The 15,105-nt window shown below is 36.5% G+C and overlaps 1 protein-coding gene across 8 annotated transcripts in view; it reads left to right on the top strand.

The window, feature by feature from the left end:
* Window positions 1–15,105, top strand: part of GALK2 (galactokinase 2) — a 51,227-nt gene that overhangs the window by 14,893 nt on the left and 21,229 nt on the right. For 7 of the 8 annotated variants that reach the window (XM_042804195.1, XM_042804200.1, XM_042804199.1 and 4 more), the window contains 2 exons: window positions 10,670–10,768; window positions 13,512–13,664. In XM_042804195.1, the coding sequence (XP_042660129.1) occupies window positions 10,670–10,768; window positions 13,512–13,664 (252 nt within the window). The remainder of the gene's footprint in view (window positions 1–10,669; window positions 10,769–13,511; window positions 13,665–15,105) is intronic. The other variant, XM_042804201.1, reaches the window with a different exon arrangement.

Here is a 15,105-nt window from a genome sequence, read left to right as displayed (position 1 = left end):
GTGATGAAAAATGAGCAATTAATGTACAGATGAGAATTCCCAATAGCCAACATAGGAGCAGTTAAGAACATATCCAAGGTTTTGTGTGCTTGCATAGACCAAGACACCTGGTTATGGTGTTTAAGACAGAGGATGACAGCTCTGAAGACTGATTACTTTTGTCCAGGCTCTAAGTTTCCCCAAATCTTACAGGACAGTAAAAACAAGTTCGGTGTTCTTGGCTAATTTATGATTTAGCATTAGAGACCTCTTACATCTAGCTAAATCCAGATTCTCTGTTACACTGAATTTATGCTTAGCCTTGCAGAACTGTCTTGTATAAGGCAGAGCTAGTCGGAGTATAAATTAGAGCAGTCTAGGCATGTGAGCCCTCAGAAGTATAAAATGTGCTCTGGCCACTTCTTTCCATCTCCTAATGCATCCTGTGCTGGTGTCAAATGGTATCTGTGCAGGATCCAGTAATGCTGGCAGTGTATCAGCTGGGAGCTCCCCCATGGCAGGGGAATTCTTAGCTGACCAGAAATAGGGGCTTTCCAGATCCTTTCTACTAGAAAGCAAACCAGGACCTTGCATTTTTAGGGCTCTGGATATTTATGTGTTTGTTTATTTATAAGGAAGAAATATCACTTCACTTCTCCCCTCCTTTTTTTTTTTTTTTTCCAAATGCTTCAGAGTTGTGAAAGTTGTAAATGGTAGTATTTACAAATAACAATATTTGGTCATGGTGGTAATTTTATGAGAAAAGATTGACTTTTTGCCCCTCATTAGTCTGATGGACTCTGCAAAATCTTAATACGATGGTTTGTAGCAGCAGAACATAGAAACTTTTGGCTTTGGAATCAAATTTGGCTGAATTATAAGGCTTCTGTAGCCAAAGTTATGAAAAATTGACCTTTTACTGAATGGAACATTTATCTGTTTTGTTTCTGTGAAACTATTTTTATGAGAATATTTGAGTTATATGCTCTTTTTCCTGATAAATATAAGTTTAAAATAGTAGCTGTGGAGTAAAAATCATTGTAATTTAGAGCTTTTATGAGATAACACTTCCAGTGTGAAGTTTGGGTTTATGAGATTAAGAGCCAAAAAAAAACGAAATGAAAAATATTGTAAAAGCATGGCTAGAATTTCATGGTGGCTTACTTTAAAAATAGCACTTCTTTGACATTGAAAACAAAATCAGAAAAAAAAATATGCTCTCACTAATTACTGTGTGTAGCAGTCTGCAATAGGGCATTGTTTCAGTGTGCATACAATATTTTTTTAAAAAAACCCATCACACACATACACAATAGTTTAGGGAAAATACCAGTCCAAGACAATTCAGCCAGATGTGCAGTGCTAACCAGTTGCAGCAGTGCAATAGCATTCAAATAACAAGATGGAAAATTTAGAATGCGATCTTTAAAAAGAATCCATTTTTCTCCTCCAAACAGGATACCAGTCTAGGACTGTGTTGGCATCACTCAAAGAACAGCAATGCTCAGTATTAGCTTTTGATTTTAAAGTGATTTTTATTTTACTGTTACAAAATCAATCTTTTGTACAGCTTTTCATCAGGAGAAGATACTTTTTGTAAAGGAAATAGAATAATGCTCTAAATAGTCCCAGCTTTGTGTTTCATGGTAGCAATTAATGAGTACAGAAAATCACTTAGTACTTTTGAATAACTAGATTTACTTGAAAGATGTGATGATAGTGTTGCTGTCCAAATGTTAAATCTTGTGGTACTAAGTTCTGTTCAGCCACCCTAACATTTTTTCTGTTGCTCAAGGCTCGGCAGCTGTGCACTTATTGGGAAAAATGGATCAAAAGTGAATAGGGTTTATTTAATTTAATGTGAAATGTTGAGCATAGGAAGTTGAATTATATTTGGCTTTATCTAGACTGAGAAAAATCTAAGTCAGTCAGAATGATAAATAAAGGAACTAAAGATAATCTGTAATGGCACAGTGTCCATTGGTTTCAATTTTCTCAAACTATGGCTCAGATGACTTTGAGCGTGGGATTTTCAAAACATTCAGCATTGTCCTGTATTTAAGCAGTTACAATACCTAGTAATATTACTGATTTCAGTGGGAGAATAGATAGGCCAACTGCAATCCTTTCTACTTTGTTTCTGAAACCTGAATATTATGAGGGCTTTAATTGGATATGCTTACCACTTCCTAATAGTTTTTCTGATGTGTAATAGGGCTTTAATATCTAGCTATCTGGCAAGAAAATCTCTGAGTATTTGTATTGATAGTGTGACTTTGAAATAATGTGTGCTGATAATACCAGTTAGGATTATTTTATAATATTGCTGCATCAAAAATGTTTGGTAGATGCATGATCAGGTTATTTATACGAGAAATTCAAATGGCTTACACAAAAAATGGTACATAGATATTGTATTTTAAAGTACTGTTAATATTGAAAAATTTTAAAATTCCTTTCTCCCTGTGGAATTAAAAACCAGGGTTCTTTAACTTGTTAAATTTGACTATGTGTATTTGTAATCCACGGGAAACAGAGTACTTCGGAGCAGTGGTAGTCAAAGGCCATCATCGCTCATCAACCAAATTGATAACCTTCTATTTGAGCATGTTAGAGGGCAGATGAAACCAAGCCAAGATTGCTGTGCTTATGAGGTTATCCAAATACTATCTGACATATATTTTTCCATTTTGCAAAAAAGTAAGTATAATTACCTAGCAGAACATATATGAAGTTTAGGTAGTTGGGATTTTGTATGCAAACGGGAAGCAAATGGTAACTTTCAGCAATTTGTTCATAGTCAAAACCAGATATTAAAAATAAGGACATTCCTGGTGGTAAAAATAACCTCAAAATTTGGGCATCATTTTATACCTTAATAAATGAAGCATAGGGCTTTGTATTTCAGAAGTTATTTTCATACATACATACATATGTATGTATAAAACATGCACAGATTGAAAAAAAAAATCACCCTCTAACTAGACTTTAAATATGTCTTAATGATTGAGAATGTTTTCTTCTTACTGTAAAATTGTCATCTTTATCTATAAATGTTTCTTCTCTGTTTTCATTTCAGTGTGCTTTGAACCCAACCCTATAGAATTTGATAGAAAATCTACACTAAATTTTCTATAAAATGACCAACACTATTTGTTGCAAAGGGAAGCAGCAGACCGATTCTGACTTCTCAGATTAAACTGCCCAAAATGTTAATGAATGTGCATTAGAGGAACCATTACTGTATTGCCATAGAGAGAGTAAGTGTACACACAGGACTTATGGCTCAATAGATGTTTAAATATTCCAGTTACTTAAATTTACATGCTGAAGAGACCTTTGGGGCACTGAAAATGATAGTCTAAAAATAACTCATATTAGTGAATGTATTTTCTTCATAGAGCTTCCCTTCACGTACAATAACATTTAAAATAGGAAGATTTTTTTTTTATTATTATTTTAAAGAATAGCTATCACTATTCCTACATTGTTCTATATAGAAAATCTATCACGTTTAACTTTGGCCAGAATCAAATTACATAAAACCACTGAAGCAGATGTAATTTAATACTATCATTTTATAGAGAAGGTTGCTTTATTTTGGCTGCTGTCATTCTGGATTTGTATATATCAAGTTTCTGGGTAATGTAGGGTGAACCGTTCCAAAAAAATACTAAGCAACACTAATTCTGTTTTACTAACAAATACTTGCTTGTCTCCTACTCGCTAATTGTCTTACTTTTTTAGGGGGTTTAATCTTACACAGGTTTACTTCTTTAAAAGTCTATGTGAGATTGAAAGGGATTGATCACTGGTATGGAACATATTGACAGTGACAGTTATATAGGGACAGATTCTGTCACAGTTTACATACTGTCCAGACCCATTGCATGAGTGAAAATCAGAGCAGTTGGCCCTTGGCCTCTGTGAGCAAGGGGACTATTAAAGCTGAAACTCCCTTATCTGTTTTCACTCACATAATTCTTTAGGTTTATATTTTTAGGAATTTTTTTATAAGTGGTCATGTGTTCACTTTCATTATTCCTTGGATACCCAAATACCTTTGTACATTTAGGCCTTCATGTTCATTATCAATAACATCAAACGGAGAGAAACTAAACTAAATCATGGGGCAATGGAGAATCAAATGTGCTGTATTGTGTGGTTCATAATTTATCACGCTGCTGAAGTATCAGGGTATATATGGCCGAATCTAATACAGTGTTGGATTGTGCCTGGAAACAGTCAGAAAAAATATTATTTTATCAGTTCTTCAATGTTTTTGAAAATATGTACTAGGTTGAAAATCAACCCCTGAATTTTAGGTGTTTCATACTGAAAAATAAACAAACAGAAAAAATACAAATTAGTGAAAAGTATCATTTTACTGAAAACCCACTTTTTCCATTAAGAATCCAAAACAAGGTAACATGATTCAGAGTTATTGATGAGTTCTTGTTACAAGAAATCTCTCCATCTAGAGTAACCACACATAAGGCAACTAATAATAAAAAATCACAAGCCTTCTTTGTCAGACTAAATTATATCTCCACTAATATGATTTCCCAGATTAGACTTTCTGCATGCTGGGTAGGAAATCTTGTGGCTCAAAGATAAAACAGATTTAAGTGGTAGTAATTTCTTTCTTTGTAACCTAAGATTGACTTGCTCCTTATCAGGGAGAACCTTAAATTGTTTCAAACAAAAAGCAGAGGTAGTTAGTAGAGCTCTTAGATCAAAGGCTAGCCTAGGTCTGCACATGGGGGCCAGTTGCCTGGTAGACAAACTGGTAAGCGCCGCTCCTGCAATAGGATACACTCTGAGCAGACTTGCGAATTAAGGTTCTGAAAAGGCACAGCCTGAAAAAAAAAACATTTTGTACATTTATAGTTTTAGATTTTTCCAAACGCTCCAACTAAAGTTGTCTAAAATCTAAGAGTTCAGTTTTGAAATCCTTGAGAGACAGCAGGTTCCTTTAACAGATTATTAATTCACATAAATTTCTTAATGCTTAACTGCTTATTAGGTAAGTGAGTAAATTGTATGCACTGAGATGCTACTCCTAATGATGTTGCTTTATATTGTTTTAATTATGGATATTCTCATTTAATGTCATATCTTTTTTTTGTTGGATAAACAACAAAAACCCCTTATTATATCGTGTAACTCACTGATACTAAACATCTCCCATGGAAGTACAGCCAACCTGGCACATGTACTTGCCAACAGCTATAAAAGTACTGTTTGCATTTGTATGTATCATATTGGGTCTGGCATTCAAAAGCTGCAATATCTAGTGTTTCTTGAGAGATCACCAGGGAGACTTGAAGGTTTCACTCACCTACCAGCTACTACTGCTGTCATGTTACGTTCATCCCTCTCCTGTGTTCAGAGACAGAACAGATTAATGGTACAAAATAGCTCAGGCTATTGCTAGACTAACTTCAGATACTTAAGTTTCCATCCCAGCTTCCCTGCTTACTGTTGCTCAGTTTTACAGACCTCACTACAGTCAGCAGCAAAAGATACAGTGACAATTTTTCTAAGGTAGTCTAAAAAAAGCTGTAAGTCTGCCTCTCTCCTTTCTTACCAATCAAGATAGTTAAACTGAAAAATATTTAGGGAAAAGCTACATGGATGATCAAAGGTACAGAATGACCTCCATAAAAGTAAGATAAGACTCTGGAAAAAGGCACTTGAAGGAGGAAGCAATAGAGTTCCATAAAATGATGAATGTAACTGATGGAGTGCATAGGAATCAACTGTTCATTGCTTCTCACATTATAAGAGCCAGATGGTATTAAATGAAGCTAGTCAGGTACATGTTAATAATCAATAAAAGGAGATGGTTCTTCACCTGACAAGTTGTAGAATTCCTTGTTACTGGATGTTCTACATGTTAAAATTTTGAATGAGTTAAAAGGGAGTCTGGACAAAATCATATATAAGAAATCCATTGTTGGTTACTTAAATGTGCAGAATTCACATTCAGCTCAGGAATCTCTTTATCAAAAAATAATGTCTGGCGAAGTATCTATACTTGGCCTTAGGTCCATACTAAGAGCCCACTTTCAGGTACAAGATACAGAACTAGAGGTGGCATTGGTTTGACCCACAGAGGCTGCTTTTATGTTAATATATTCTATAATTTTATTCTGACCCAAGACTTTTAATGAATTTTAGCTAGCTGACAACCCCATACTTAGCATTATAATGCACTTAATGCACTTCCCTTCTTGGCTAGGTTTGTTTTGTTTTTTGTTTTTTGTTTTTTTTTGGGGGGGGGACACAAGATCAAAGGAAGCATTTCCTGATTTTTGAGCTTTACTTTTTTTAATTACTATGTTAAATATATAACTTTGCTTGCTTAATAGTATAGATGACAGCTTAGGACTTACTGTCCGCATGGTAGTTATTATTTACAAAAGATGACCTGGTCTAGTCAGTCCTGTTGGAACAACTTCCTGGAACAATAATACAGAAATTCAGAGGGTGGTAGCATATGTGGATCATAGAACAGTTGGGATAAGGAAATCTTCAATTCCTCTGATTAATTTTTTTCTAGAGTCATAATGCTACTGGTCAGACCCATTTTTACTTTGATTTTACTATCTTTTTGTTCCACTTTTCATTACTATCATATTAAAAAGATTTTAAACCCACCCTGCAAAAGTTTCCCCAATACCATATTCTTTAGAGAAATAAGCCACAATACTGGAAATAGGGAGGTTTTTGAATTCTTATTTCAGCTTTGTGACTGATTCACATGACTTTGAACAAATCATGTAAATGTCTGTGCTGTCTCTAAATTGAAGATAACAGCAGCCTTATAGGAATGCTTTTAAAGTAAAGTATGTAAAATTCTATGAAGATTTAAATTATGATTTATTAGTGTTTTTGCAATACTGCTTTAGGAATGGAAAGAACATGCTAATGAGTCCTAGGTGTGTAGAAGTAGTTGTGTTTTGTGGTTGGCTCGAAGTGGTCTCTTGTACGGATACGTGAGATGGAAATATAGCCAGTGTGCAGATGGGGTTTATTCTTTCTGCATATTTCTCATGGTGCTTCATGAAGAACAAATGTCTGCTTTCACCTGTCTCTACAAGAAAGCCTGTTTAGGACTCCTGCAGAACTCAATAGGGGTGGCATTGTTTGTTTTATATGCATAACAGTTGTACTTTGAGCCCTACTACGGAGTGGCTGGCCCCTTCTGACCTACCTGCCGGGCAGGTGATGCTGTAGTGTAGCCTGGGCTGTGGTCCCCCTAAGTGTGGCTGCGAGAATGCTCTGAATTACTTCTCTGCAGGAACTGCGGTGCAGCCAGGTGGAAGAAGGTGATGCTTGCATAGGTGTTGTTCATACATACATTTGAGATGTTGCCAAATTGTGCAGTGAAATCTGGAATCTGAGAAGCTCTGTATTTTTACAGGTGAGACATACTCTACAGAGAGATATAAATAACAGATGATTCAAACAGTCCCTGCCCTAAAGAGCTCCTGAGTGTTGCAGGTTGAATGGAAACAAGACATTTGTCTGAGATAGGCAAAAGTTATTTCCTTTTATTACATGGTTCTAGCAACTTTTTTCCCCAGAGGTATTTTCTGTGGAAACCTAAAGTCAGAGAACTTGTGTAGCAAAATGTGTTCTTTTCAGTTTCTAGTAATGAAGTCATACATATTTATAGCATTATCATCTAAGAATCCCAAATAGCAATTACTAATTACAAAGAGGGTGAAGATACTCCTCATTTTACTGAGGAAATGGAGCCATGATGAATTAAAGGGACTTTCCCCAAATCACAAGTGGAGTTAGAAATTGAGCCCAGATCTCCTGACATTTGGATCACTATTTCAGTCATATGACCACCCTTTTCCAAGTATCAAGTAAGTACAGAAGGCTCTCCAGTTTAGTCTTCATATTAGTTTCCAATGCTACAATTCAGTTCCTCTGAACTTTGCCCTTCCACTCGTTTTAGCAAAATGGCAAACATTTGCCCATTCGTCTCAATAGTAAGTAGAAACTGTTTGCTATACAGATTATGATTTCCTCTCCATTCACATGCTTCTTATCCTAGTATTAGAAGGCCAGCCTGTGTCAGCAAAGGCCTGTTTAAATTAGAAACCAAATAATGTTTCAGGGATGCCTTGGGCTGTCTTGTGGAGAGGCTTCTTCTCAACCCTTGCCAGTTACTACTTGGTGGTCCTGCCAATCCTTGCTGAGTTTCAAAACAAAAGTTGCTCAAGCTCAAACAGCACTGTTAGCCCAGCATACACAGCTGGACAGCTGGTGAGCTGGGACGAAGCAAGGCCCAACGCTTAACCAGGCACAATTCACCAGACCATGTAAAGGGACAGGGGAGTGGCACTGCCCTAATTATTAACATTCCTCCTCTGCAAGACTTCTCCTGATATTTATTTAATAAGCCCAGGCTCATAAAGTCTAAACGATTTAAGCAGTCAAGTGGTAGCTGATGTGTATATGGAGATGAAATGCAGCCAGACTAAGTGAAGGGTGAAATGCTTAATTTCTGATTTTGCAAAGCTTTATCTGGCAACTGCAGGTGAAATAATACCTCAGGCAGCTGTGCCCAAGAATGGAATATGCATTGTGAGTACCTCAGGAGCCACAGCCCTTGTTTAAGTGTGCATGACCAGTGTGCTGGCATGGTCTTCTCAGCCAGTGTGGAGGAGTTTGTTCCTGCCAGTGAGTAATATTCATGAAGTCCGGTCTGATGTCTCCTGCCAGTGGCTACAAAAATCTAGGATGTGGTATTGCTCTGTTCTCAGAGGGGAAAAGGCAGGTTCAGCAGAACAGGCTGAAACATGCTGGCATTTCCACATCCCAGCAACAGATGTTTGTAAATAGGCACGCCTTCACATACAGAAAGGAGCGAGCATCTAGAGACTGCTGCGTGTGAAGGTTTGTTCTTTCTTTTCATTGGAGCTGTTGCTGAGTATTTGAGCATTAAATGGGGAGAAAAAAAAAAAAAAAGCATCATTACATTCATGAGCATTTCATTCAGAATTATTTCCAACTTGTAGTGGAGGGACACATGGTGACTGGATGTTAAACTTTCATTGATAGGATGAAGAGCTCTAAAGTTCAAACTGGAAATGGGGCCGCTTGGAGTGGATGTGGGACAAGGGAGGAAAAACAAATTTTGATGAACCTGATCTTCAGCAAAAGTCAGGCACTGAGCTTTTGTTAAAAAGGAAGAACACCAAAGTGTGTGATGTTCCTGTACTTTCTCAAGAAAAATAAAAGCAGCATTCTCTCTATTTCAGCTCATTTTTAAAATACACAAGGGAAAGGCAGTGTAGAAAAGGAGAGTGTTTTTGCTGGTTGTATTTTCTGTTCTGTCATTAATGGTCTTTTTCTTGTGAGTGGTCATTTACCACATTTGATTCAAAGAGATCCAGTCTGCATAGTTTTATAGTAACTTTGTTAATGTTCTTTTGATAACTTCTGCTTATCAGCCTAAGGCTTATTGGCCATAACTGCATTGTGAGCTGACTAAATTGGTTGTTGGTGCATTTGCAAACAGTTCAGCCTGATTATACTGATCTAAGCAACAGCTTTGTCTGTGGTGCCTTACAGAAATTGAGTGAGCAAGCAGGCAGGCACCCTGCACATACCTCTCTCTTAGCATGGTGATTTACTGCCTCTGCCTGCTGCTTTTTACAGCTGTGTGCTGGCTAATGTTCCTGCCTTGCTAGTTAGCTTGTTTCAGTCCTGTGATGCTGCATCCTTCTTGTGGAATCTGACTGCCACCAAACTGAAAAATGGACTGTGGCTTTTCTAAAGTCCTTTTCTCATCTTCCCTGTTGTTACCTTGCGCTTAGAAAAACAAACTGGTAGGGGTCATAATAGGTGGACACAGGTGCTTTCCTTTTGACCGACTTCTTTTTGATTAGACTGTGTTCTTTGGCCGTTCTCCAAGGCTTCTCTTTTGTTTTGACTTTGCCTGATGGCTGAAAGCTTTACTGTAAATTATTGTTTTTGACAGTTATGATAGTGATATACCACCTTCCCATAGTATCCTTCAACCTGCAGGTATCAGAATGTCAAAGATATGCCTAAAATGTCACTAAAGAATGCAAATCACATACAGTTATGAATTAGTTCAGGTAAACAATGTAAGCAGAGTACAGGATCTCAAGGAGAAATGACAAGCACCACTGATTAGAGTATTTACAGTGAGAAAGTGTTTCTGAGTTAGGTTCAATACATAATTTCTGATTATGGAGTCAGTGCATTAAAGTAGTATAAAGTAACAACATGCCATTTTTCTGTAAGCTACCAAGATGCATATACAGGTAGATTCAACTAAAAAATCAACAAAATACTGGCTATTGGGATGGAAGGGTGTGAAGTGAATGAGGAAGGTGGGAGGAGGATAGCTACAAGAGTTAAGCATCTAAACAAAGATACTAGATACTCTGAAAAGCATCTGGCTATGGTGGGTGCAGTGGAGGCTGAATAGTTGATTCTTTTTTGCTTCAGAACAAAAGAAAAAAGGGGTCATGTGGCATCCTGGTTGATAGCAGTTTACACTACTTGATGTGTCAGAGACAATGGTTGCAGAGCTCTATCATTATCCCCTTTGTTTTCTCACTAGATCATACATAAGCAGTATAAAAGTATCATCTTTAACCTTGGCTGAAGGTTCACGTGTTAGTGTTTTTTTCAGGTGGAACTTGCAGAGATTTGCGCAAAGAGTGAACGTTATATTGGCACAGAAGGTGGCGGAATGGACCAGTCAATCTCTTTCTTGGCAGAAGAAGGAACTGTATGTGGATCTTTTGTAATCTAAACTAACAATGTAATATTAATTTATGTAAACAAAAAGTATCTTTACATGTGTCTAGCAGAAAGGCAAGAAACTGGAATACCTTAGTAAGCAGTATAAGCACCATCGCTATGCAAATGAAACAGGAATTATATGTATAAGCCTGTGTACAATCGAGTATGTCAAGTTTGAAGGAATAATATGATGGAAATGAGAAATTACAAGAAGTAGGAAAGAGAAGATGTGGGGAAAGATGTACTCTAGAAGAGGAACGGGTTCCACACTATTTGGCTAATTCGGTGCTGAACTTAGAATGTTTCCCGTATAATGAAATCTGAACAGTCGGTATGCCTTGTATTCAGTGCAAATGGGATAATTATTGCAAAAATGCTTTCTTGAAACTTCTTATAACCAAACAGTTCTAGGAAGTTTTGCCAGGTCCAGTTACAAAGACAATGGAGACTTTTTTCCCCCAGTTTTGCTAATTCCAGACAATTCTGTGGCTGGATTCTGATGTAGAAGGCATTTAGCTGTCCTAAACGTGGTGACAGAAGGTGGACTAGCAATGATAAACAGGGCCTGCCAAGTTATGCATGAATGCTTGCAGCAGAATTTACAGTGGAGTTCATCCACTGTCCCAGAAGGTGCACAGGACTGCAACTGTTCCAACCTAAAACCTGTCAAAATATTTTTATTGAAATTAGTGTAGTGTTTCATGACAACCTTTACTTTCCTTGTAATTGTGGTATTATATCTCTACAGCTCCTGTCCCTTACTGCCATACTGTGGATGAGCTTATACAGAAAATAAGCTATTTCCTATAATTACACCAAATGCTTAATTGCATCACGAGACAGAAGTATTTACAATTTCACATCACCTGTACCTACTCTACACCTTTCTTTCACACTTCATACTGTTAGTAGTAAACACACAGCTACATGAATGTTCAAGGAAGCAGCATATTTTCCTGGCATACACACAGATAATTATATAAGCGGAGGCTTTTCTGACATGTAGAGGTGGTGATCAAAAAGGCAAAGAAAATGTTAGAAAATACTAGAAAAGAAATTGTGAGCAAAACAAAAAATATCCTTGCTTCAGTGCACTTGCAGTTGAAGGCAATTCTGGCCTCCCATCTCAAAAAAATATACTAGAAAGAGAAAAGTACAGTAGAAGACACTGAGGTTGATCGAAGCCATTTTTTTATATGAGCATTGACTGAATATTTTAAAACTTTTCAGCTTGTAAAACAAGTATGTTTGAGGGTGCTACTTTGAAGCTCTGTAAAACCTCAGAACAAGTAAGAGAAGTTAAATTGAGAATTAAGTGTTTTTCATGACCAAAGAACTAATAGAAACACAATGACATCAGCAAGAAGCTTGTTAAAAACAAACAAGGAAGTTTGTTGTTTTTTTTTTTTTTTTTCCAAAACATTCATTGTTAAATTGAGAAATACCGTACATTGTGGAAGGCAAAAGTTTAAAAAAGGTTCAGAAAAGACTGTCTTGGATACAATGATAGAGTATTAGCCTATTTGTAGCTATTAAACATAATAGTCTGATGTTTCTTCCAGTGTAAGTACAACCGCTGTAATCTTTGCTCATGGGAAGCTGGAAAAATATATCTGAAAAGAAGATTGCTTTGTATATGTCCTATTTTTATATTCCCCCTAAATATCCATTTATGGCTACTGTCAGAAACAGGACACTGGACCAGCTCAGTGGTAAAATCTGATCAAATGTAGCAGTTCTTAAAGGGTATATTTAAATGTAAGCAAGCTTGTCTGTCTCGATAGTAATTTTGTGACGTGGTCCAGAATCTCAATGGCAGGGAGTAACACACATGCTGTACATAATGTACAAGCAGATTTGTCATTGTTTATTTAGCACTCTAGCTGCTCATGGAACTCTCTGGGGGTGAACAATGCCAAAACCAGTAAGACGTCCCTGCTTGCAGAGTTACAGTCTATTCTAAGAAGCCAAAGCAGGGCACATGATTTACAGCTTATCCCAATGAAAAACCAGATGTGAATTTAATCTCTTGATTACATTACATCCTGAATTATTTAATTAATGGATGCCTAGCTTATTCCATGAAAAGGTCACAACTGTTGGGAACATCTTATGCAGCCTGTGTAAGGCATCTATGAGGCAAGGCAGTCTCTTATGTCAGAAGGGATGAGACAGTAACTATATTTTTACATACAGTATTATTTCACTTCTGTGTTTGATTGTCTGTATGTAACATGATCGCTGTCTCCAGTCAGTCCCAAAGTTTTGGTACTATTCTGTACCTCAGTGAACTAATCTTGAGATAGGGGAAAATCAGAAAACAAAAGGGGAGATGCACACTGGTGAAGGGAATGTGAAGCCCCTTATTTCTAGTGGCACGCACATTAGCTTCAGCCAGGTCTGGTACTTTTCTGTAGATCAAAGAAAAACTGTTGTCTTAAACAGGCAAGAAAAATAGGTTGGGTGGGGTTCTGTGAAATGCTGAAAAAGCCCAAAGACTTAATGGAAACATTTTAAAATCCAGCTACAAGGGAAAGGTTTGTAATGTATGTGTAACTTGGCCAATGAGGTTAAACCTCTTTTCTCACTGTTTCATGTCAGTTTTCTTTCATTAACTGTCCTTGGATTTTCAAGAGAAAAAACATGCAAATTTGCATTTGATTTATAGAACTAAGTGCACTGTTAGCTAGTAGTAAATTAAAACTAACCATTCATTTTTCTTTCAATAGGCCAAGTTGATAGAGTTCAGCCCTCTGAGGGCAACTGATGTTAGACTTCCAAGTGGAGCAGCGTTTGTTATTGCTAACAGTTGTGTTGAAATGAATAAAGCAGCAACTTCTCATTACAATATTAGGGTAATGGAGTGTCGTCTGGCTACAAAGGTAACGTATGGCTTATGTCAAACTCTTAATGAAACCTTCATCTAAATATGTGCTTTTTTCTACTGCTGACCAGTTGGGTCTTTAACACCTGGCTAGGTGCTACTTTAAGTAGCATTTTTCTTTCCAGAACCAGACACCTCCATCTCTGCAGAAACAGAACTCCTGCAGAGTTTAATGGAAATGCAAGGACTGTGCCCTTATATAGAAGTTTATGCGATTTAGTTCTATTCAATTTATTTTGGATTATATTTCAATGGAGGAAATAAGTCTATTTTTCAGCAAAAAGTATTCTCAGTTAATAAGATAGACTGTTTCTAATTAAAGCTGAATAATGACAAATAATGGAAAGCAACCAGTGTGGTCACATGTTTGTATGTATATAGGGCAATAGATGTGTATTTTCTAGGATTTAGAGGACATCAAAGCTACTCATTGAAGGCCTGGAAGTAATATTGGAATAGCAGCATGTATGTCAGTGTAAAGTTTAAAACCAGGCTTGAATCAAACCCCAACATTTAGGCTGTGCTGCCAGTTTACAGCTTGCAATTATCTCTAAAATGTATGGAATTTGAACATGAAAAATCTAAGTTTCACTTTAATACTGGGTTTTGTAGACCCTACATTTAGGAATATGTAAATGTACGGTTTGATTTGAGTCTATTACAGGACTACAGTGGATTTTTGTTTGATTAGATTAAGTGAGGAATAAGCATAAAGATTCACTGCAGTTATACCCAACATAGTGTGCCGTGTGAAAGAACAGAATTTGGGTCACAAAGTCTAGATGAACGTTTGAAAAACTGCAGTGTCTAACTCCCTGCTAGAAAACATTTGGCCAAAACCTGGGCAATACTTAAAAGTACTTTGTGCATCTGTTGGCATTAGAATTCTATGAAAAATTACCATAATTAATGGTTAAAAAATATATTTGAAGATATGATCAGGTACTGGCAAAATACAATATAAAATACTGTGTTGAGATATTTTTTTGAGGAGGTAAACTAAACTTCAGATGACTTTTTAAATGGGCTTTAAACTCAAATATAAAGAACATAGGTGCATTTTAGTTGTATAAAAGAGATGATATAAATAATAGTACCAATGACCATAGTTAAAGCTGTTGTTACTGAAATTAATAAAAAGATTCTTAAGTCATTAAGAAAACCAAGATAAGGACCTGTCTGTTGGTTCTGGTATAACTGATAATCCTCTAATTTAGGATAGTTAATTGACTGAGTATGTATTTTAGGAAGAGCTTCTTTTAGAAATGTTGTTTGCATAAGAAACAGCCTTCACAGATGATGTATTCTAAAAGGCAAACTACAACGAGTGCATTATGTGGTAAGGCCTTTTGAGGTATTGTTCCATATACCAGGTCTTGTGAATTGAATCACAGTTTTCTAAATTGCTTTAAGTTATTGGTCCTTTGCAGTAAACTGGG

This window comes from Tyto alba, unplaced genomic scaffold, assembly GCF_018691265.1.
Source record: "Tyto alba isolate M040663 unplaced genomic scaffold, T.alba_DEE_v4.0 Super-Scaffold_41, whole genome shotgun sequence".
Lineage (NCBI taxonomy): Eukaryota > Metazoa > Chordata > Aves > Strigiformes > Tytonidae > Tyto > Tyto alba.
The sequence above is the reverse complement of the archived record's forward strand: the minus strand, read 5'-3'. Positions and strand labels throughout refer to the sequence as shown.